The 22,063-nt window shown below is 42.1% G+C and overlaps 1 protein-coding gene across 1 annotated transcript in view; it reads left to right on the top strand.

The window, feature by feature from the left end:
- Positions 1-22,063, top strand: part of LOC106588717 (thrombospondin type-1 domain-containing protein 7A-like) — a 165,408-nt gene that overhangs the window by 100,749 nt on the left and 42,596 nt on the right. Inside the window, exons 7-13 of the mRNA XM_014177994.3 lie at positions 711-905; positions 5,011-5,269; positions 6,512-6,627; positions 8,103-8,235; positions 8,362-8,465; positions 9,868-10,062; positions 17,928-18,194. Of these exons, the coding sequence (XP_014033469.3) occupies positions 711-905; positions 5,011-5,269; positions 6,512-6,627; positions 8,103-8,235; positions 8,362-8,465; positions 9,868-10,062; positions 17,928-18,194 (1,269 nt within the window). The remainder of the gene's footprint in view (positions 1-710; positions 906-5,010; positions 5,270-6,511; positions 6,628-8,102; positions 8,236-8,361; positions 8,466-9,867; positions 10,063-17,927; positions 18,195-22,063) is intronic.

Here is a 22,063-nt window from a genome sequence, read left to right as displayed (position 1 = left end):
TCCACTTTTATTCATAGGTTCTTGCTTTGAAAGAAGTTGTAATTCCCCAGACTTGTTCCCTCATGTCCAATGGTTCTCTAGTCTGCCTGCTTGTTTGTCTGAAAAGCCACCAATCTTTTATGCTGGTGCAAACATGCATTGTAATACCCAGTGCCTATTTTCCCTTCAGACTTGGTGAACATGCTGACAAATGTTATGCTTGCTTTGTGTACTCTTATAAACTGGGTGGTTCGAGCCCTGAATGCTGATTGGCTGAAAGCCGTGGTATATCAGACCGTATACCACGGGTATGACAAAAAATAACTTTTGACTGCTCTAATTACGTTGGTAACCAGTTTATAATAGCAATAAGGCACCTTGGGAGTTTGTGGTATATGGCCAATATACCACAGCTAAGGTCTGTATCCAGGCACTCCGTGTGGCGTTGTGTATAAGAACAGCCCTTAGCCGTGGTATATTGGCCATACACCACACCCCCTCGTGCCTTATTGCCTAATTATACGTCTGTTTGTTAAACTCCCTCTCTCCTTTCATAACCGATACCTGGGTTCTAGGTGTCTATGTGAACAGATGCAGCAGATCTGATTTTGCGATGCGATTTTGTGTGTGATATCAGCACATGATGCTGACTGTGTATTGTACTGTATGTAACAAAGATGGTACTACTGCAAGCCTCATATACTGTGTCTCCTGTCACCTTGTGCCTCCAGGTGAGTATGTGGACCGCCAACTGTGCCGTGATGCCATCCTGCCCATGCCTGTCGTCTGTGAGGTGCCTTGCCCCAAGGACTGTGTCCTCAGTCCCTGGGCCTCCTGGTCCCTGTGCTCACACACCTGCTCCGGGAAGAACACAGAGGGAAGGCAGATGAGAGCCCGCTCAGTACTGGCCTACAGCGCAGGGGAAGGTGAGACTACAATCACACAACCCACAGGGTCAGGCCTGGTTCCAGATCTGTTTGTGTAGTAGAGTCAACTCCTATGGTTGTTGTCATGCCAAACATAGGAGTTGATCTATGGGAGTTGGCACGACCGCACTAGCGGATTTGGGACCAGGCCACACATCATCAGACCGGAGTTCAGATAGTACCTGTTTGATGGAGCATGTCAATAGTGCATACCATATGGACAGGGTTTGCACTTCCTATTGGTTCTGTTGCACCAGATGAGCTTGATCATGTGCAGCTAAAGTACATGAAGGAAGAAAAAAAATCTCAATTTGATCCCAGGTCTGCACAGCATGCAGGAGAGTATCTGATATCTCATGTGAGGCTGCTGAAGCAAGCATTCACCATGCCCTCTATTTCTGTTCTATGTTCCACGAGCCAAATTGTCAATATTGTATAAATTATTCTGTATGTTCCTCCTCCTCGGCGACTGCTCAGGCTGTAGCCTGGGTTACTGTGATGCAGGGTAAGGTTCTGGGATGTGGCATAGTCACAAGGAATAACAAGCTTGGAAACTTTAGGATAGATGTCTGTACTACTCTCTGGAGCTACATTTTCAATGTTTAGGTTCAAAGCATCTGAGTGCGACGTGCTTAGAGCCCTAGTGCTTAGTATTCTTTATAGCACCTTTCACAAACGTAGGGATTGGTAATAAAACATTCATAACTTTGCATTGACCTTCCTTTAAGGTCGATCGCAGGTGCTCAAGGTTCCTGCACAATTCGGTACTATAATTTCCTATGCTCTTAGAATGCAGTGTTCCCATAGATGTAGTTATTCAGCTCTGTAGATGTTATAAGTAGATGTATGTAGTTGATATACTGTATGGCTACCTGGGTACCAATCTATTTCCCCTCACTGCCTGGTCAGCATGACTTTATGCGTGTACTATGAAAAACTTTTACAGACCCTCAACCGCACAGTGCTAGTAATAAGCATTCCTTAGTGTAAAGTGCTGTCTGACAACCTAAGGAGAGGAGATGGAAACCCTAAGGAGAGGAGACTGAAACTCTAAGGAGAGGAGACTGAAACCCTGAGGGGAAGTGACTGAAATCCCAAAGAAAAGCGAATGAAATCCCAAAGAGAAGCAACTGAAACCCTAAGGAGGGACAACTGAATCCTTAAGGAGAGGCAACTGAAATCCTAAGGAAAGGAGACTGAAACCCCAAGGAGTGGCGACTGAAACCCCAAGGAGAGGTGACTGAAACCCAAAGGAGAGGCGACTGAAAGCCTAAGGAGAGGTGACTGAAACCCCAAGGAGTGGCGACTGAAACCCTAAGGAGAGGTGACTGAAACCCAAAGGAGAGGCGACTGAAACCCTAAGGAGAGGTGACTGAAACCCAAAGGAGTGGCGACTGATCCCTAAGGAGAAGAGACTGAAACCCTAAGGAGAGGAGACTGAAACCCTGAGGAGAAGCGACTGAAATCCCAAAGAGAAGCAACTGAAACCCCAAGGAGAGTCGACTGAAACCCTAAGGAGAGTCGACTGAAACCCTAGGGAGAGAAGATTGAAACCCTAAAGAGAGGAGACTGAAACCCTAAGGAGAGGAGAAGTGTAAGTCTGGTCAGTATTGGAACTAGTGCCTCTGGGTTAGAGTCTTGCAGTCCAAGCTGCCAGTCATGCCCTGAAAACCCATCGCTATACAACCTACACTGAGCTGTGCCATCGCCTTGCAGTAGATCAGCATGTTGTAGCCCATTGTATAACTCTGCTACAGCTCTTGTAGATATCCTCCATTGGACCATAGCAAGACAGTGTCTGTCTGTGGCATATTCAGAACACCCACGCAGGAGAGAGACTTTATACATGATCGTTTTCTCTAAATGGATACTGGTATGCTCTGGCATGGGGAGGACAGTCACACTGTCATCACGGCAGAAACAGAATCAGCTGAATGCCTCGCATAATTTATTAGCCTTCCTATGCCTCAGCAGACAGACACACTGTCCAGGATAAATGGCAAGAGGTGTGTGTGTGTATGTGTGTGTGTGTGTGTGTGTGTGTGTGTGTGTGTGTGTGTGTGTGTGTGTGTGTGTGTGTGTGTGTGTGTGTGTGTGTGTGTGTGTGTGTGTGTGTGTGTGTGTGTGTGTGTGTGTGTGTGTGTGTGTGTGTGTGTGTGTGTGTGTGTGTGTGTGTGTGTGTACTAGCTATCACACATGCAGATTGAGGACCTCCCAATTCAGGCCTGAGTCACAACTTGAGATCTCTGTAAATTATGGAGTGGTGTCAATTTGAGCCAAAATTCAAGTGGTGTGGAGATCTCAAGTTAGGCTCTCAGGGAGTAGAGAGAGCAGTTTACAGTCAATTGGAGAACATAGCAGAATAGAAATGACTGGGTAATTCCAACAGGGTTGAGCCCAATTACAAAAGGCTAAGTTAGGACACTCTCGTAACGAGACGAAGGATTAGCTGTGGTAGCCAAACCCACAACTTAGAGTTCAGTAAATAACAGTGGTAGGGAGAGTTTGCCTTGTTTTACATGACGTGAAGGTTTCAGTAACTGTGTCTTAGAAAGCTCTGTAACATAACATGGAGGGAAAGAAGGTTCTTCATTGTGTCACGAACCGGCTCAAAGTCCGTAACAAAAAGGGAGACAACGTGGAGATAAGGAATAACAACGATATATTTATTAACTGAAATAACCTAAATACAATTAACAATGGTGTGTAGTCAGTAATCAGTAGTGTAAGTGAGTGGTTGCGTGCATAGATGTGATAATGAGGGGTGTTGAAAGGTGCCAAAGCAAACAAACTCAAAAATGCCACAACAAAAATCTAACAGTGTGTCTGCGTGGAGAGAGTCTCCTCAACGAATGGGGAAGAGGTGTATTTATCCCGGGACACACCCGGGCCCAGGTGTGTCCCATGTTGCTGACGACCCTTCCAGCTCCGCCCGCCGACATCCTAATAAGGAAAACAAGGGCAAAGAGAAAGAATCCGGCAGACAGAGTGGGAAGGTCATCACAATTGTAAAGGATGTAAGAAAAGCTAACTCCACACAATATTACCACTGCATCATTTTTATGGTCAAAGACTTTTTACAAGACTTGTAAAAAAAAAAAGAAGTAAATAGCATCTTTTATAAATGACTTGTTAAAGGACAGGCTCCCTAGGGCCTACACGGAATTCAATTCTATATCTTCTCTCTGTGTGGCTTTTGAAGACAGAAGGACATCCTAAAGTATGCTCATCTGTTTTCCCCTGCTCCACTATTGATTGGCTGATCTTGGTCCTTCTCCAGCATTGATTGGTGGAATGTGGTGGTCCGCCATCTTTGAGTGGACAATCTCCGTTCTTCTCCTTAATTTATTGGTGGTTCTCATTGATTGGTCAATGCCCGTTGCGGTTTGTAATGGCTGACCTTCCGCTCGGGGGTCTGGTATCCCAGCGTGACACAGCCTCTAATGACATCCAATCATGGTGAGAGGTCATACACACACAAATACAACACACACACACACACACACACACACACACACACACACACACACACACACACACACACACACACACACACACACACACACACACACACACACACACACATCACAACCATCTGTGGTGAGGGGTGGGAAGGGGTCACATGCTGTCCACCTGGTGTCTAAGATACTGTCAGACCCAGGGTCAATTCATCTCCGTTGTCTCCATCTCCATGACTGCTTTCCCCCAAGGGACTATACTGGTTTATTTAGCTCTGAAACAGCTGTACTGTTGTTTTTAACCCAATGAGTGGAACCAAAAAGACAAGTTAACCTTAAGAGCACAAAGACACAGCTGGACCATTTGAATGGAAGTGGAGAAGGATTGGTTTATGAGATATACAGCTTAACTTACTCTCTTTGTAGTTGTCAGCTCAAGCTCAATAGCCAGCTCAACGAACAAAACTACTGGCTGAGCAGCCAGTCAAGGCAAACCACAATCATGTAACTGAGTAGTATCTCCTGTATTTGAATGTGATGTTTGTGCTTCTGCTTTGTCTTTGGGGTCTTTTTGAAAAACTGCTATAGGGTTTTATAAATACAGTATATTTCATAGATTGACCATTTGGTTGTTGTGTGTTTGACAGGCGGTGTCCAGTGCCCCAACAGCATTGCTCTCCAGGAGGTGCGGAGCTGCAATGACCACCCTTGTACTGTGTACCACTGGCAGACAGGGCCCTGGGGACAGTGTATCGAGGACACGTCGGTCCCCCCTGTCAACTCCACAGCGGCCGGGGCCAGGGCCGGGGTCGGGGTCAGGGGAGGGGACTCCTCCTGCTCTGTGGGGATGCAGACACGGAAGGTCATCTGTGTCCGGGTCAATGTAGGACAGGTGCCTCCCAAAAAGTAAGAGTCCCTCCTTCAAAATAAGAGTTCCTTTTTCAAAGTAAGACTTCCTCCTTCAAAGTAATAATAATACATGGCATTTATAGCTTTTCAAAGACCCAAGGTTGTAAGAGTATGAGTTCTTCCTTCAATGAGAGGACTGAATACCAATATAAGTCTATATGACTATAATATTTGTGGAAAGTGAGAGAGGAAATTAATTAAATGAAATGTCAGTAGAACGGTTATGCTTATGCTGATGTGGTGTAATATGTATTCAGGGTTCCATAAGCCTTCGCTAAGTATAATTCAAAGCACGAAAGCACAGAGCCTTTGTCCCAGTATCTATCTATGGAAGGAACAATATCCTATTGTTACCACTGTCTGTCTGGCTGCATAGCTGTGAGCTGATGGGTTGCCTGATGGGTTTCTGCCTGGGTTCCAGACAGTTGTTCTAAAGTATCTGGGTTCTCCCTCCCTACCACCCTAAGGGTATCTGCCAGGGGACGTGAATCATAATAATGAATTAGCTATTTATTTATTCAGCTTTAATAGTAGCATTATCCTGGCAGGATGAGCTGGAGCTACTAGGCAGACTGGGGATGAGCTAGGTCCCATGCTGGGTATGGTAATGAAGCCTGGGCAGTTTTATTCTGGCGGTTTATGATTGTCCCATCCAGGGTTTAATTTTACCCAGCTACCATTTCACACTATCACACCATGCTGCTCTGGGACTCACACACATGAACATTATTAGGGTTTATTTGTGGTGTCAAATTGTTACAGCTGCTGAACTACTATCACTAAACACACTTGATCCCACTAGGTTTGGGACGATATATTAATATATCATAATATCAAATAATGAAATCGTATAATGTCACGAATGAAACAGGTATGATATGCTTGAGTTCATTACCATTACGGGACATGAATGAGCTAACAATGTAGCACTGTTACAGAGGGGATATGATATTCAAAGCAATGAAGGGGCTTAATCTGAAGCCCTAAAACCAGGGATTCATAGTATACTTGGAGAATCCCTGACATTCCTTACAACAATGACCCAGTATTGATATACTGTATACTGTAAACAGTTGGATTATTTTGACAAGACAAATATGCATTCATAAACATAAACGATATTCGCACACATCTCTACACATTCATCAACTCATCAATCAAGTGCAAGGGGGGAGCAAAAACCCGCAGACACTGCCCTCCGTGGAATGAGTTTGACACGTCTAGATGATGTGATTTCAGGTGTCCGGAGAGTATTCGTCCTGAGACGGTCAGGCCCTGCCTCCTGCCATGTAAAAGAGACTGCAGCGTCACCTCCTACAGCGATTGGAGCGCCTGCCCTGCCACATGTAAAGAAGGTACCTACTAGCCTTATCAAAATTCTGAAGAATACACAGATATAGAACAATGTAAAGGCCTCTCAACACACTCAAGTACACATTATTGGGAAAAATGCCACTATGTCAAGAGAGAGTGGCATTCAATATGCCAAGCAGGTACATCCTATTATTGTCAAGCATGCATTACAGTACAACAGATACAGAGCAGTTTGTCCATGACAAAAATGCTCAAGAGATGGAGCCTAAGCCATATGGTTTTGAAATGAGCATGTGCTTCAAAGCATGTGAAGAAGTTCATTAGAACAGAGAATTCTAAATAATAGTGGGTCTGTTGTTAAGTGCTTGCTTCCTGGTTTTGACAGCCCTGACAAATGGGCAAATCTGATAAACAAAACACTTGCACAATTATACAATTATTTCTCTTCTCCTCTTCAAATATTTCATTTCGAGCTGAGAGAATCATCAAGTCAAAACGGTAATTCACTTAGGAGCTGTGACATCCTAGAACGGCTACCAACGAACACGCATTGTTGCTTGGCAACGTTTTTCTAAATAAAGAACTAGAACAAATGCTGCTTATAAGCAGAAAGTGCAGGGGCAATTTAAAGCAATTTGCCCGCACTGCAACAACCTCTTTGTGAGCTAGAAAACGCTTGTTAGCGTATATGTTTCTGTGATTTCCATTTCCCGGGAGTGAATGTTGTATTCATGAATACTTGACATGACCAGAAACATCTGCTAAGCAATACTTTATAGAGTCTATAAGAACAGTCATTGGGCTTGTTTTCCTATTTTTTTTTATCCTTTAATCTGCCTCTGCTAGTAATCTTGCTTGTATTATTTCTAATGTGGCACCCAGATCATCTGGCTTTACTAGGAGTATATGGTCATGGATTTGTCCGGCTCCTACGAGAACCATCGGAGCTGTCAATATAACAAAAGATCCTACAATATGAATATAGTATATATATCTCCTGTAGCTAGTTACCTCTATGGATCATACATTGCAACATGGATATGGCCACTGTAATAGGATTCTGATGGACTTCTTGTAAGGGCAATATAACCTCCACCACCCAATCACTGAGTTGGGTGGACACCAGCAGAAAAGTGAAGCCCACATCAATCAATATGCCATACTTGATTATTTCATTACCTTCTCTCCGAACTGGTCAGGAAAGTACATATCTGCTGGAGAACACCAGCCTAGAGAGCTGGGAACCAGCTGTGCTCCTACATTACGTTTTAGTGTTCTTCATGGTCAAGGTTAATGATACACAGCTGCTAAAAGTCAACAGCAAACAAAACACTTGTTTTACAAGGACATTTCAAGGACCTGTGATTTGCAATTACTCAAGTAGGTAACAGGTATTCATCATGATAATTTTCCACTTCAAGACTCGATGGAAGTAGCTTGAGTGCTGCTGTTATTGTCTCTGTCTAGTGATTGGGTCAGTGTGTGAATAAAGTGTTTTTCTATGGGTTATTATAAGGTGGCAACACGAAAAGGAAACAGAACAGGAAACGCATCATCATCCAGCTGCCGGCCAACGGGGGACAGGACTGCCCGGAGGTGTTGACTCAGGAGAGAGACTGTGAGGCGCCTTCTGTCTGTTTGGGATACAGGTAAGGCTCCATCATCCACCAAGACCACTCTACTCTTTTGACTAAAGAGGTATCAAGTTAAATAGAGCAAGACTTTGACTATGACTCTCAAGATGACTCAGCTGTGTCCTGTTTCTTCTACTGCAGGTGGAAGACACACAAGTGGAGGCGATGCCAGTTGGTTCCCTGGTCCGTTCGTCAGGACAGTCCTGGAGCTGTGGAGACCTGTGGGCCTGGACTGCAGGCTAGAGGTGAGCAACAGAATCCTGCATGCACTAGCTACTCAATTTGATTCTGGGGGAAAAGAGTTCATATCTGAAGTGATGGATATATAAGATAATACTTTTGTCATGAGAGACTTTAAAAAAAATATTATTTTGACCATGGATTAAATTAAAGATATTATTTTTGCATCTCGGCCTACTTGGGTTTTTCCTTTTCATGGTTTTGAACTTGACAGTCATGAGAGACTAGTCACATTCATATAGTATGTGAAGTACATTTAAATATTTGATCTGCGCTTGATTTAACTTGCTTGGTACTATGCATGTGACTGTGGAAGTGTGTAGTATTGTTGATGTGAGAAAGGGAGATAGGCATCAAAGTAACACCTTGGGCTTCATGTATCTTTCATCTCCATCTAAATGTTACGCTGGGACTGGTGGTTAAATAACCAAATCGTTCCTCCAAAACCCTTCCCTATAGCTGTACCAGGCATCAATTAGTTACAGTAAGGTTTAAACACAAAATGTTCATTCTGGTGGATTGCTTTGTGTTGAACTCGACGAAGCATGACAGAGAGCGGCAACAATGCATCTATCTGTCTTCGATTTACAAAATGGTGTCAGTCAGTGAATTGAGAGCATAGAGTTCTTCTTCCACTCCTTGCACCAGACCTCTAGTAGCATCTTGAAGTAGAAAACCATTATCTGATCAGATGATGAGCACATTTCAACCTCCTTCTTCACACTCCACATTTGGCCACATTACCTGTAATGGTATCTGTGTAGACATTGACACAGGGGGAGAGACAATTCAATAAAGAGCTCTGGCTCCTCCTCATTCAATGATATCTAGTCGGGTCTGTTTGGGTGGGAAAGTCAATAGACATTAGACTATGTTCAGTTTTATCACTTAATGCTGTTCTCGCCTCTGTGTGTGTTATTAACTGAGTGAACAGGAGACAGAGAGTGCGTATGAAATCTAAGTCTATTCCCTATGTAGTGCACTACTTTTGACTAGATCATGACAGGGAATAGGTTACAATTTGGAATGCAATGTAGTGAGTCATACCAACTAGCAATGAGTCATTCCAGATCCCACAGTGACAGTACTGTAGGTTAATCATCACTTTAAACACAGTCAGGTCTTGATCGCCTGTGATGGGACTCTCATGTTTAGCTCCAAATGCAGCCAAAGGGCATTAACCAAATGAGATTGTGAGTCTCCCCTAATGAAGTGTCCAACGTGTGTACCAAAGCTTATTGCCTCACACCATAGCAACCACCACTTCATTCCTTTTTCTTTCTTTCTTTCTTTCTTTCTTTCTTTCTTTCTTTCTTTCTTTCTTTCTTTCTTTCTTTCTTTCTTTCTTTCTTTCTTTCTTTCTTTCTTTCTTTCTTTCTTTCTTTCTTTCTTTCTTTCTTTCTATAGCTGTCTCATGCTGGAAGCAGGATGGGGGTCAAGCGGACATGGGAGCATGTCTGAAGTTTGCCAGCTCCATGCCCTCTCTAACCCAGCTCTGCCAGCTCCCATGCCAGGACGACTGCCAGCTAACCGCCTGGTCCAAGTTCTCTTCCTGTACACATGACTGTGTGGGCGTCAAGACCCGCAAGAGGATGCTAGTGGGTGAGTGGACTGGAGTAGGCTGTACAAGTACAGTAAACTAACTAACGTAGTCCTCTTTGTCTCTGAGTGGACTGGAGTAGGCTGTACAAGTACAGTAAGCTAACTAACGTAGTCCTCTTTGTCTCTGAGTGGACTGGAGTAGGCTGTACAAGTACAGTAAGCTAACTAACGTAGTCCTCTTTGTCTCTGAGTGGACTGGAGTAGGCTGTACAAGTACAGTAAGCTAACTAACGTAGTCCTCTTTGTCTCTGAGTGGACTGGAGTAGGCTGTACAAGTACAGTAAGCTAACTAACGTAGTCCTCTTTGTCTCTGAGTGGACTGGAGTAGGCCGTACAAGTACAGTAAACTAACACATTTTGTATTTGGTATTTTACTAGGATCCCCATTAGCCGCTGCGAAAGCAGCAACTACTCTTCCTGGGGTCCACACAAAACATGAAACGTGACATGACACAGAACATTAATAAACAAGTACAGCTCAAGGACAGAAGTACATACAGTAAATATAAATTGTCACACATTGCTTACATGTCAGTACATACACATATAGGTCAAATACATAATAATATTTTGTGGTACCAATGAGTGTCCGAAATGTGTGCCAACTGCTTGAACTGGCAGTTCGGTACCTTCAACACATCAATACCTCGCACAAAGACCAATAGTGATGCAGTCAATCTCTCCTCAGTGTTGAGCCAGTAGAGATTGACATGTATGTTACTGACATCTCCCTCCGTGTATATCTAAGTGCAATACAGTATGTGCGGCTTTGTTCTGGACCAACTGTAATTTATGTATGTCCCTCTTTGCCGCGCCTGACCACACAGCTGAGCAGTAGTCCAGGTGCAACAAAACTGGGGCCTGTAGGTCCTGTCTGGTCAACTGAGATGTCAAGAAGGCAGAGCAACGCCCTATCATGGACAGACCTCATCCCGTTTTAGCAACCATTGAGTCTATATGTTTTGACCATGACAGCTTTGGTTACACCCATCAGTTTAGTCTCCTCAGCTTGCTCAAACGACACATTATTCAATAATAGATTTAAATGACGTTTAGTGTTGAGCGAGTGATTTGTCCCAAAAACGATGCTTTTAGTTTTTGAAATATTTAGCACCAGCCTATTGCTAGTTACCCATTCTAAAACTAACTGGATGTAACGACTGTCGTAGAGAGGGGACCAAAGCGCAGCGTGTTGAGTGCTCATGATGAAATGCATTTTAACTCAAAATACTAAAGCCAAAATAACAACCAGAAAACGATCAGCTCACAGTTCTGTCAGGTACATAGAGTAACAGAATACAACTACCCACAAACACAGATGGAACAAAACCCTACTTAAATATGATCTCCAATTAGAGACAATGAGGACCAGCTGCCTCTAATTGGAGATCATCCCCCCCAAAAAAACATAGAAATAGAAAACTAGAACTAAACATAGGTATAGAAAACATAGAAAAACACAAAACACCCCCTGTCACGCCCTGACCAACTCTACCATAGAAAATAACATCTTACTATGGTCAGGACGTGACACTGGAGCTCTATGTTAAGGGTGTCAGTTATTTATTTTGTTGTTGCAGCCGACGTGTACTGTTGAGTTGTCAGTGTACATAGACACTCAGGCTTTATTCAAGATCATTGGAAGGTATGAGTAAAAACAGAAAAATATAATGGCCCTAGCCGGCTGCCCTGCGGTACACCACACTCAACTGAATTTGTATTAGGGAGACTTCCATAAACAAAAACCGTCTGTTCTATTAGACAGGTAACTCTCAATCCATAATAAGACAGAGGATGCAAATTCATAACACCTACATTTTTTCAGCAATAGGTTATGATCAATGACATCAAAAGTGTCCTTCTCTATAAGCATGCTGAAAGTGTACATTTTAATAACTTTGCATTTGATCAAGCACCATTTTTTCCTAAAGTTTGCTAAGCATTTGTAACAGGCTGATTGATTGACTGTTTGAACCATTAAAGGGTGCTCTACTATTCTTGGGTAGTGGAATGAACTTTCTCTCCCTCCATGTCTGAGGGCACACAGTATTCTAGGCTTAAACTGAAGATGTGGCAAACAGGAGTGGCAATGTATTCCGCTACCAACTTTAGCAATTTACAATCCAGGTTGTCGGTACCAGGTGGTTTGTTCTTAATTATTAATATTTCACCTCTTCCACATACACTTTGCAGAACTCAAAAACTACAGTGCTTGCCTTTCATTACTTTGTCCATTATGCATGAATATGAAGGCTCAGCATTTGTTGTTTGCATGTCATGCCTAAGTTTGCTAATCTTGTCAACAAAAAAGGTTTTGTTATGAAACAGCCATCTGCTTCAATGAAGGATAGAGCTTTTTGGCCTAGAACGTCATATAAAGTACTCCAAAGCTTTTTACTATAATTCTTTATATAATTTATCTTCATTCCATAGTATAGTTTCTTCTTCTTTTTGTTAGTTGTGTGATTTCTCAATTTACTATATGTTGTCAGACTTATTTGCTCTTCCCTTTGCCTCATCCCTCTCAGCCATACAGTTTTTAAATTCATCATCTATCCATGGGGATTTAGCAGTTTTAACAGTCAGTTTCTTGTTGGGCGCATGCCTATCAGTAACCAGAAGAAGCAGTTTCATAAGTGCTTCAAGTGCGGCGTGAGATTGTTCCTCATAACATATACATCAGACCAACAAATATTTTTCATATCTTCGAAATAGGAATCATTGCAAAAACTCTTGTATGATTGCTTATATACAATTTTAAGGCCAGACTTTGTAATTTTGTTTTTTATTTTTGTCTATTATGATCACTACATCCGATGGGTGTGGATACTGCTTTAGAGCAGATTTCTGCAGCATTAGTAAAGATGTGATCAATACAAGTGGATGATTTAGTTTCTGTTTTGTTTGTAAATACCTTGGTAGGTTGACTGATAACCTGAACGAGATTGCAGGCATCGGTTACAGCTTGGAGCTTATTTTTGAGTGGTCAGCCAGTCAATATTTAGGTCACCCAGAAAATATACTTCTCTGTTGATATCACATACATTATCCAGCATTCATATTCCAAATACTGAGTTTTAGCACTTGTTGGTCTATATCAACTTCCTACGAGAATAGGCTTTAGGTGAGGCAGATGAACCTGTAGCCATATTACTTCTATATCATCTGACATGAGATCTTCTCTCAGCCTAACAGGAATATGACTCTGGACCTACATAGCAACACCTCCTCCATTTGCATTTCTATCTTTACTATATACTGTATTCTATAACAGTGTATGCTCTAGCTACTACTGCATCATCATAGGAATTATCTAAGTGTGTTTAAGAGATGCACAGAATATTAATGTTTTCTGATGTTTATAAGTTGTCAATTTCATGAACCTTGTTTATTATGCTACATATGTTACTATAGGCTATTTTTGTCCTCTTCTGGGTTCCTTGTTTGTTTTTAGTGCTATTCCGAGAGGCTGATCTGAGGTAGACACATCAGTGACATTTACATTTAAATCAATGGTACTGAGTGGGCTGCCCACAGTGGGCTTCTTCCTAAAGCAGACAGTTTCAGTGCAAACTGTGGAATTCAATTATATGTGGATATCAGTGGAGGCTCCCCAGAGGATGAAGGGATAAACAATCCTCCTCAGTGAATTTCATGAAAATAAAAATAGTGAAACATAAAAAATATATTCTAAATCTATTCACGTCACCAAATAATTGAATTAAACACACTGTTTTGCAATGAAGGTCATAGCCTCAACAGCCCCAACAGCACTCTGTAGGGTAGCACCATGGTGTAGCCAGAGGACAGCTGGTTTCCGTCCTCCTCTGGGTACATTGACTTCAATACAAAACCTAGGAGGCTCATGGTTCCCACCCTTCCATAGACTTACACAGTAATTATGACAACCCGGAGGATGTCCTCTAACCTATAAAAGCTCTTGCAGTATGAACTGAAATGTTGTCCACCCAATCAAAGTAACGGAGAAGGAATCTAGTACTGAAAGCATAAGCTACAGATAGCTAGCACTACAGTGCATAAAATGTGGTGAGAGGTTGACTCAGAGAGAAAGACAATAGTTTTGAACAAATTTGTTTCTTTAAAAATGAAGGAGAAGGGAGAGAGAGAGAGAGCTAGCTATATTTGATAGTATTTATTTTTTCACTTTCACTTTCACTTAGCTAGCAAATCCTGCTAGCTAGTTTAGCCTATTCAAACACCCGGCTTAAACTTAGAGGGATGCTAAGTTAGCTAGCTCACTATGGCTGTCCAACACTGGAACTCTTCCAAGTGTTTGATTTTATTAATTTATTGCCACTGGGGCCTGCAGGTGTAACTGCTAAACTGCTTGCTAACTGTACACTGTACTGCATGATTATATCGGTTTACTAACGTGTTAGTTCTAGAAGCTATATTGACTATGACCTCAGCTAATATGGTGACAATGATGCAGGCTGTGTGTAGCGGTTAGCGGTTTTGATATGAAGGTTTGGCTTGGAAATGTTTTTTTTCGCCTGGTCACAGACATCTAATGTATTGTGCTCTGAAGTCCACATGCAAAGGACAAAGGTGAGAGGAGGAAGAGAGCGTGTAGAGGCAAGAAGAAATTATACAATGAGCAAAATGATCATTCTATTTGTATGTAGCTATGAAAGTGAACTGTGTTTGCATGTGATAAGGGGTGCATTCATTCAGCCAATTCTGTTGGAAAACTTTCTGAACAAGCTGACCACCACATAGTGATTATTTATAAGCTATTATCATACGGTTTAGGCTATAACGTTGCATTCATTCTTGCAAAAAACAGCCAGAAGGCTTAATATTTCAAGTGCAAGTGTTGGTTAAGGAAAGAGTTCTTTGGGGGGGGGGGGGGGGGGGGGGTTTGGTGGGGGGGGATTATTTAAGATACTCTTTGAAGAGGTAGGGTTTCTGGTGCTTTCGCATGATGGGCAGGGACTCTGCTGTCCTAGCTTCAGGGTGAAGCTAGTTCCAACATTGGGGTGCCAGGATAGAGAGCTTGGACTGGGCCCTTCACCCTATGGGATGGCAAAGAGACCAGAGGTGGCAGAACTGAGTGCTCGGGTTGGGGTGTAGGGTTTCAACATAGCCTGAAGGTAGAAGGGACAATTCCTCTTGCTGCTCCGTAGGCAAGCACCATGGTCTTGTAGTGGATGCGAGCTTTGTCTGGAAGCCAGTGGAGTGTGTGAGAAGTGGAGTGAGATGGGATAACTTGGGAAGGTTGAAAACCAGGTGGACTGCAGCGTTCTGGATAAGTTATAGGGGATTTATTGCATGAGCAGGAAGTCCAGCCAACAGAGAGTTACAATAGTCCAGACAAGTGCCTGGATTATGTCCTGCACCACTTCCTGTGTGAGGTAGGGTCGTACTCTACGGATGTTATACATCATGAACCTGAAGGAGCGAGTCACTGCTTTGATGTTTGAAGAGAACGACAGGGTCACGGCTCTTTGTACTCTCGGAGGGCGACACTGTGGAGTTGTCAATCATGAAGGCCTGTTGAAGTTGAGCTTGATGTGGTGGGCCGACATCCAAGCTGAGATATCTGTCAGGCACACAGAGATGCATGTCACAAAATGTGTATCAGAAGGAGAAAAGTAGTTGAGTGTCATCTGCATAGCAATGATAGGAGAGACCATGAGAGGATATGACGAAGCTGAGAGACTTGGTGTATAGAGCGAAAAGGAGAGGGTCTAGAACCGAGCCCTGTGGGACACCAGTAGTGAGAGTACGTGGTGCAGATAATAGATCCTCTCCATGTCACCTGTTTGGAGCGGCCTCCCAAGTAGGATGCAATCAAAGAGGGTGCAGAGCCTGACACACCCAGCCCTGAGAGGGTGGAGAGGAGTATATGATGGTTCACAGGGTAGAAGGCAGTGAATAGATCTAGAAGGTAGAGAATAGAGCTCTGGCAGTGTGGAGTGCCTCCATGACACAATCTCAGTTGAGTGATCCGTCTTGACTGATTAGGCTCAAGAAGATCGTTCTGAGAGAGATGATCAAGTGTTTTGGAAAGAAAAGAAAAGGGATACATGTCTATAGTTTTTGACGGCAGATGAGTCAAGTGTTGGGATCTTGAAGAGGGGAGCGACTTGGGACATTTTGAAGTCAGAGGGGATGCAGCCCGTGGTCTGGAATGAGTTGGAGGGAAGTGAGGAATGGGAGAAGGTCTCCAGAGATGGTCCGAAGGAGGGGATAGGGCTGAGCGGACAGGTTGTCGGGTGGCTAGACCGACAGCCTGCATATTAAACTTAAACTTTCTTAAACTGAAGCAAACGGAACAAAACAGGGATAAACATACATTAATTTGTCAAATAGAAACTATCATTTGCAACTGTTGGACTAATGATTACACCCTATATCAGCTAGATTCAGGATTCAGGCAAGAGTGTGCAAGGCGGTATTGAATGTGTCACTGTCTGCACCTTGATCATGACCTGTACACCTACGTTGTAAACATTCATTCATAGGCTAGGTTGTAGCAACCTCATGATGGGTGTAGGGAAAATGTGAGTATCATTTAGTATCCTAAACCTATCACTGTTACATTGAACTGGGTTAATGGAATGTGAATGACAGTCATCTAATATGCTGTAATAGAAATATGACCATGCTCATAAAAAAATATGCATCCTCCCTCCTCTTAAATGTCACCGACCGCCACTGGGGCATATGGTTATTAAAGACAATACCCTCGGAGCTAACAGTTGAAGGAACATAGTGAGGTTACTTACATTCACTGCACGTCTATTTCTCTGGGATATAATCTGATTCCCATGTCCTCTGTTGGTTATTATGACAGGAGGACTGTGGAATAGATCTTAAAATGCATCTTTTAAACTTTCCTTAGGGTGCTTTTTAGTTGTTTCATTTTTGTCATTCTTACGTTTTTTTAATCTTATGTTTGTTGTGTAGTAAATATTTCAGCTTTTATTTGTATTGTTTTTATTCGTTTTTATTAGAATGCATTGCATTCCATGTCTGAATAAATACAGCTTGATTTGATTAGAACCCCAGACTGTCAGTCTCTGAAGCAGTTCGCTATGTTGATGGAGGAAATCCTGGAAGCCCTGCGGTTAGTTCTCTTCGTCTCTTAGTGGACTGTAGTAGGTCTACAAGTACAGTAAACGAACTAACTTAGTCCTTTTTGTCTGTGTAGGGACACAATGCCACTAGAGTCTTTGGCCACAGTTTGCAAGTTCAGAAGAAGTCATCCCGAAATACTGATACAGGCTCACATATTTATTTATTTCATCCCCCTAATGGTTAAGCTTAGTATGAGGGTTAGATCCTATTTCCTCTGGTCCTATAGATCTGTTAGTGCAGCTTCCTACCTAAAGAGACTGAAGTACTTGACATGACTTTGACGTTAAGGTTCCAGTGCGAGGGAGACAGTATCACTGCATAGTTGAATGCCAGAGTGTCACAAATCTAATTTGGTCAGTCAACAGTCTAAGTGCCCTCCATAGTATGCCTGGAGGTCAGTTGAATGTACAGCATAAATGATTATATAGGATAAGCCTATAGGACCCTTAGATTCTTCAGGAAAAGCTCACGTTGCTAGAAGTGACTTTTATCGAACCCCCCCCCCCCTCCCATTTTCACCTGGTCCAAGTTAGCGGATGTTGAGTAAAAATATATATGATAATCTCTATCCTTTATCTGGATCCAGGATACCGGCTTGTTACAACGTTTCTTTCAATACTTTCCATTCGGTGTGGTTATTCTCCAGTTTGGCTATTACCATTCTAAGTGATTGCCGTTCGGGTTGTATGAGTTAGACAGCCACGCTGCATATCGGTTTTGATTGATCGCCTGTCCTACCTTTCTCCCTTCTCTCTTCTCAGGGAAGAGCAAAAAGCGAGACCAGTGTAAGAACAACCAGGTGTACCCCCTCAGTGAGATCCAGTACTGCCCCTGTAACAAGTACAACGCCCAGCCCGTGGGGAACTGGTCGGACTGCATCCTGCCTGAGGGTGGGCGCGTGGAGGGCCAGCTGGCCATGAAGATCCAGGGGGACATCAAGGAGTGTGGCCAGGGCTACCGCTACCAGGCCATGGTGTGTTACGACCAGGACAACAGACTGGTGGAGACATCACGGTGCAACAGCCACGGTGAGTCTTACAGGCCTCTCACCAACATCCAATTATTGTTCATGTCTATAAGGAGGACGTCACCTCGTTATGTATGATGATGTTATGATGGTAAGTCTACAGTAGCTTTGTCACGGTGCAACAGCCACGGGGAGTCACAAAAAGTGTCTGAAACATCCAGTGTCTCTCTTCCATCTCACATCAACTCCCTTGAAGCTGTATGCATTAAACATAGCCACTGTGATTCATACAGGGTGTCTGTATCTCCATTTAAAGGCATGCTCAGTGATATGACAGTTCCTGTTACAGAAAACAGAAAACGAGTGTGGAGAAATGCAAGATAAGGCAATTGAAAATGCTTTGGCTTTGGTCTTTGGATTTCTCATCAGTTTGTTTCAGCCCATTATTGAATACATTTTGATAATGTTGTTCCCTTGTTCTCTCCATCAAGAAAGTATTTATTCAACATTTACATATGTGTTCTATTGATGAGGCTCCATTGGACCCAATTTGATGTCAGGTTGAGAGTGCAGAGCAAACACTCATCTCACTGTGTCCTTTTCAGCATCCACTGATTGTAAATTCAATAGAGAACAAATCAATGTGATAAGGAAGAGGAAGGGCCTGCTCGGCTGGATACAGTCGCTCTGCCCTTAGCCCAAATCCGTCAAAGGAACATTCATCACATTTAAACCAATCAAATGTATTTATTATGCCCTTTTTAAACCAGCAGATGTAACAAAGTGCTTATACAGAAACCCAACCTAAAACCCCAAAGAGAAAGCAATGCAGATGTAGAGCATCAGAGCTGCTTTCGTCCCAACAAGCTGTATTAGCGTTCAGGAATACACAGTAATATCGCCTTCCAACCAACGTGGAGAAGAAAGTTAGGAATCACAGTGCTATTGTCTCGTCCATGTAAACCCATGGAAGACGTAGCACTATACCAAGTGCTTAGAGCAGTGAGTGGGCTTCAGTGTTTGTTCTCTGTAAAAACCCATGCCTTTATGAATCATAGCTTCACTTGCAGTATAGGGCCTGAGGTATGGTTCATAGTGTAGAGCTGCGACGTGATGAGATGTCACAAGCAATTGTTAGACACTAGCTACTGCTATTGTACTGTATGTCTACCTCTCCAACACCACTACCCAAGTGTCCTACACGTCACACTATGAAGGATTAGGGTGGCATTTTTTCAAGCTTAAGGAACCATAGGAGATCAGTGATGATGCAATGGCTATACAGGAGTTACTGGTATTGTAGCTCTACTGCTCCAACAACACAATCAACCTACCTGATTGGCTCCCACACGTGCTATGGATTACATTATTTTATTGTATTTTTTTATTGGATTATTACTCTAATTATTATTATTATTTAAATACATTAAATAAATAAAAATAAAATGAATAAATTACATTAAAATTCATTAAAATTCATTGAAGGTATATGGTTACCTATACAGCTTTCAAACCAATACGTTTTTCGGCCAACTTTAGCATTCCACCATATTTTTATGCCATTTTTATATCTGGCCAATATCAAAACCTAAACTTTTATTTCCGTGAACCGAAATACTGAAGCGTCATTGGCACGCACTACTCTCTTAAACTATTGATGGTTGTTACTGGGGCGGCAGCGTAGCCTAGTGGTTAGAGCGTTGGACTAGTAACCGAAAGGTTGCAAGATTGAATCCCCGAGCTGACAAGGTACAAATCTGTTGTTCTGCCCCTGAACAAGGCAGTTAACCCACTGTTCCTAGGCCGTCATTGTAAATACGAATTTGTTCTTAGCTGACTTGCCTAGTTAAATAAAGGTAAAATAAAAAATAAATAAAAAACTGTAGGCAGCACCCCTTACTACTATCCTCCTGGCAGTTGTAAACTTTGCAAGGCATGTCACTTCACTCATCTCTTCCCATAGCCCACCAACCACATGCACTGCTTTCTTAGCCACAAATGGATGGATCCAGAAATAATTACTGTGGGAATAAATATCACTGAATGACGAAAATATTGGAATAAAGTAAACTAATGCAATTGAAGGCATCAAACTGTTGCTTACTGAAACTCTTAAAATATATTAGAATTATTAGCGTGTGGTCAACTATTTCCGCACCTTTTTGAGGCAAGCGTGGGGACTCTTGACAAATCAATCAATGTCAGATTTTTCTTCGGTTGGATATTGGTTAAGCTACAATTAGGCTGCGGAAATTTTAGCTAAGTTGAGGTAAGTGCTGCTCATCAGAACATTTTTCCAGCATGTTATGTAGTTTATCAAGTGGATTATTTTGCTCTTCGCTCTGTCGCTTAGTAACCTCGGCCTACTCCCGACCAAAAGCCTGTGACTTGTCTTAATCATCAATGTGATTTTGTTTCACTGAATCTCCGTCTGTATATTTGGTTAATTCTCTGGCTGGGCAAATAGGTGGTGTAGTTTTCTCATCTATCACTGATCAGAAACATTTAGCATGCAATAATGTAGCCTGAATCAAGTGTAGGTCTATTATCTTTGCTCGACTGCGTATAGGCATCTCCAAATGCCCGCAGAGGTTGTTGATGAAGATACTCTCAATATAAGAGATGAAACGTTCTATATGTTTTATATGACAGCGGTTCTACACGCTGCCGTGACTCTGCGGGACGCAAGATTTGTATTTTATTCTGTTATATTGATATTCTTAGCATACTATAAAGCCTAATATAAATATATGTGTTGACGGTTTAATGAACAAAACAACTATTGATTTAATTTGCATTAGGAGCCGTGTAGCCTAAAGACTGCACAGACCAGTAACATTATCAAACTCAAAATATGCCATTCTATTCTTTTGAAAATACATTTTATTAGTCTTATGATGTTTCTTAGGACCTGCCTAAAACCAATTAATAATGAATTTCTTTGTGATAGTGTATATTCAATGGATTAATTAAAATAGACGTCCACGCGCATCGGCCCACTCTATTCCCAATCCTAAACCTGCCGGCATGTGAACGGGAGATATAAAAGTCTTATCCTGGCGAGAAGGTGGTAAAAATGGGACTGTATGAATTGGGTTCTAAAAAACATCGCCTGATTGTTTTTACAGACAAAATACCGTAAAGTCTGTCCAATAATGGGTACTATGGAGACAATTGAATTCCCTGCTTTATGTGGGCTTGACATGATGGACCCATGTTAAAACAGTCTTCTAGTAGCTTCTCTATATAGAACACAAAGGGTTCAATAGCTTGTTTCATATATGGCCCTCAAAATGGCTCTATATAGAACCCCAAAAATATATAAATACATCTGCAGTGTATCTGTAGTAGCATTAGTGTATCTGAAGAGAGTCTGTAACTTACACGGGTCAGTTCCTCCAGGGCCATCTTGATTCGTCTTTTCATTTTGGTTCACTAGTGGTTTCCAAATTGTTATGTTTTGTGGGTCTTCTGGGAATGGTAACCAGGTGACTTCTATAAAATCTAGAAGAATTCTAAATATATAACCAAACAAAAGCCCAAATACAATGAGATTATGGGGTAATCAATTTGGGCAACAATAAATCTCCCTCTAATAACGCTGTTAGTCTTTGTAAAATGTCCTAGAGGGAAAAATAGACTGTGTTTGTTCTTCTGATCTCATCTTACGTCAGCAAGTTCAGAATCATACATTTACCAGATGTAAAAGAATCTAAGAAATAATAACTCAAACTTGAACTTTAAAATTCCTCATTCATAATACAGTGAGGGAAAAAAGTATTTGATCCCCTGCTGATTTTGTATGTTTGCCCACTGACAAAGAAATGATCAGTATATAACTTTAATGGTAGGTTTATTTGAACAGTGAGAGACAGAATAACAACAACAAAAATCCAGAAAAACACATTTCAAAAATGTTATAAATTAATT

The sequence above is a fragment of the Salmo salar genome, chromosome 27 (genome assembly GCF_965601325.2).
Source record: "Salmo salar chromosome 27, fSalSal1, whole genome shotgun sequence".
NCBI classification, from domain to species: Eukaryota; Metazoa; Chordata; class Actinopteri; order Salmoniformes; family Salmonidae; genus Salmo; species Salmo salar.
This window is presented reverse-complemented; position numbering and strand designations above follow the sequence as displayed.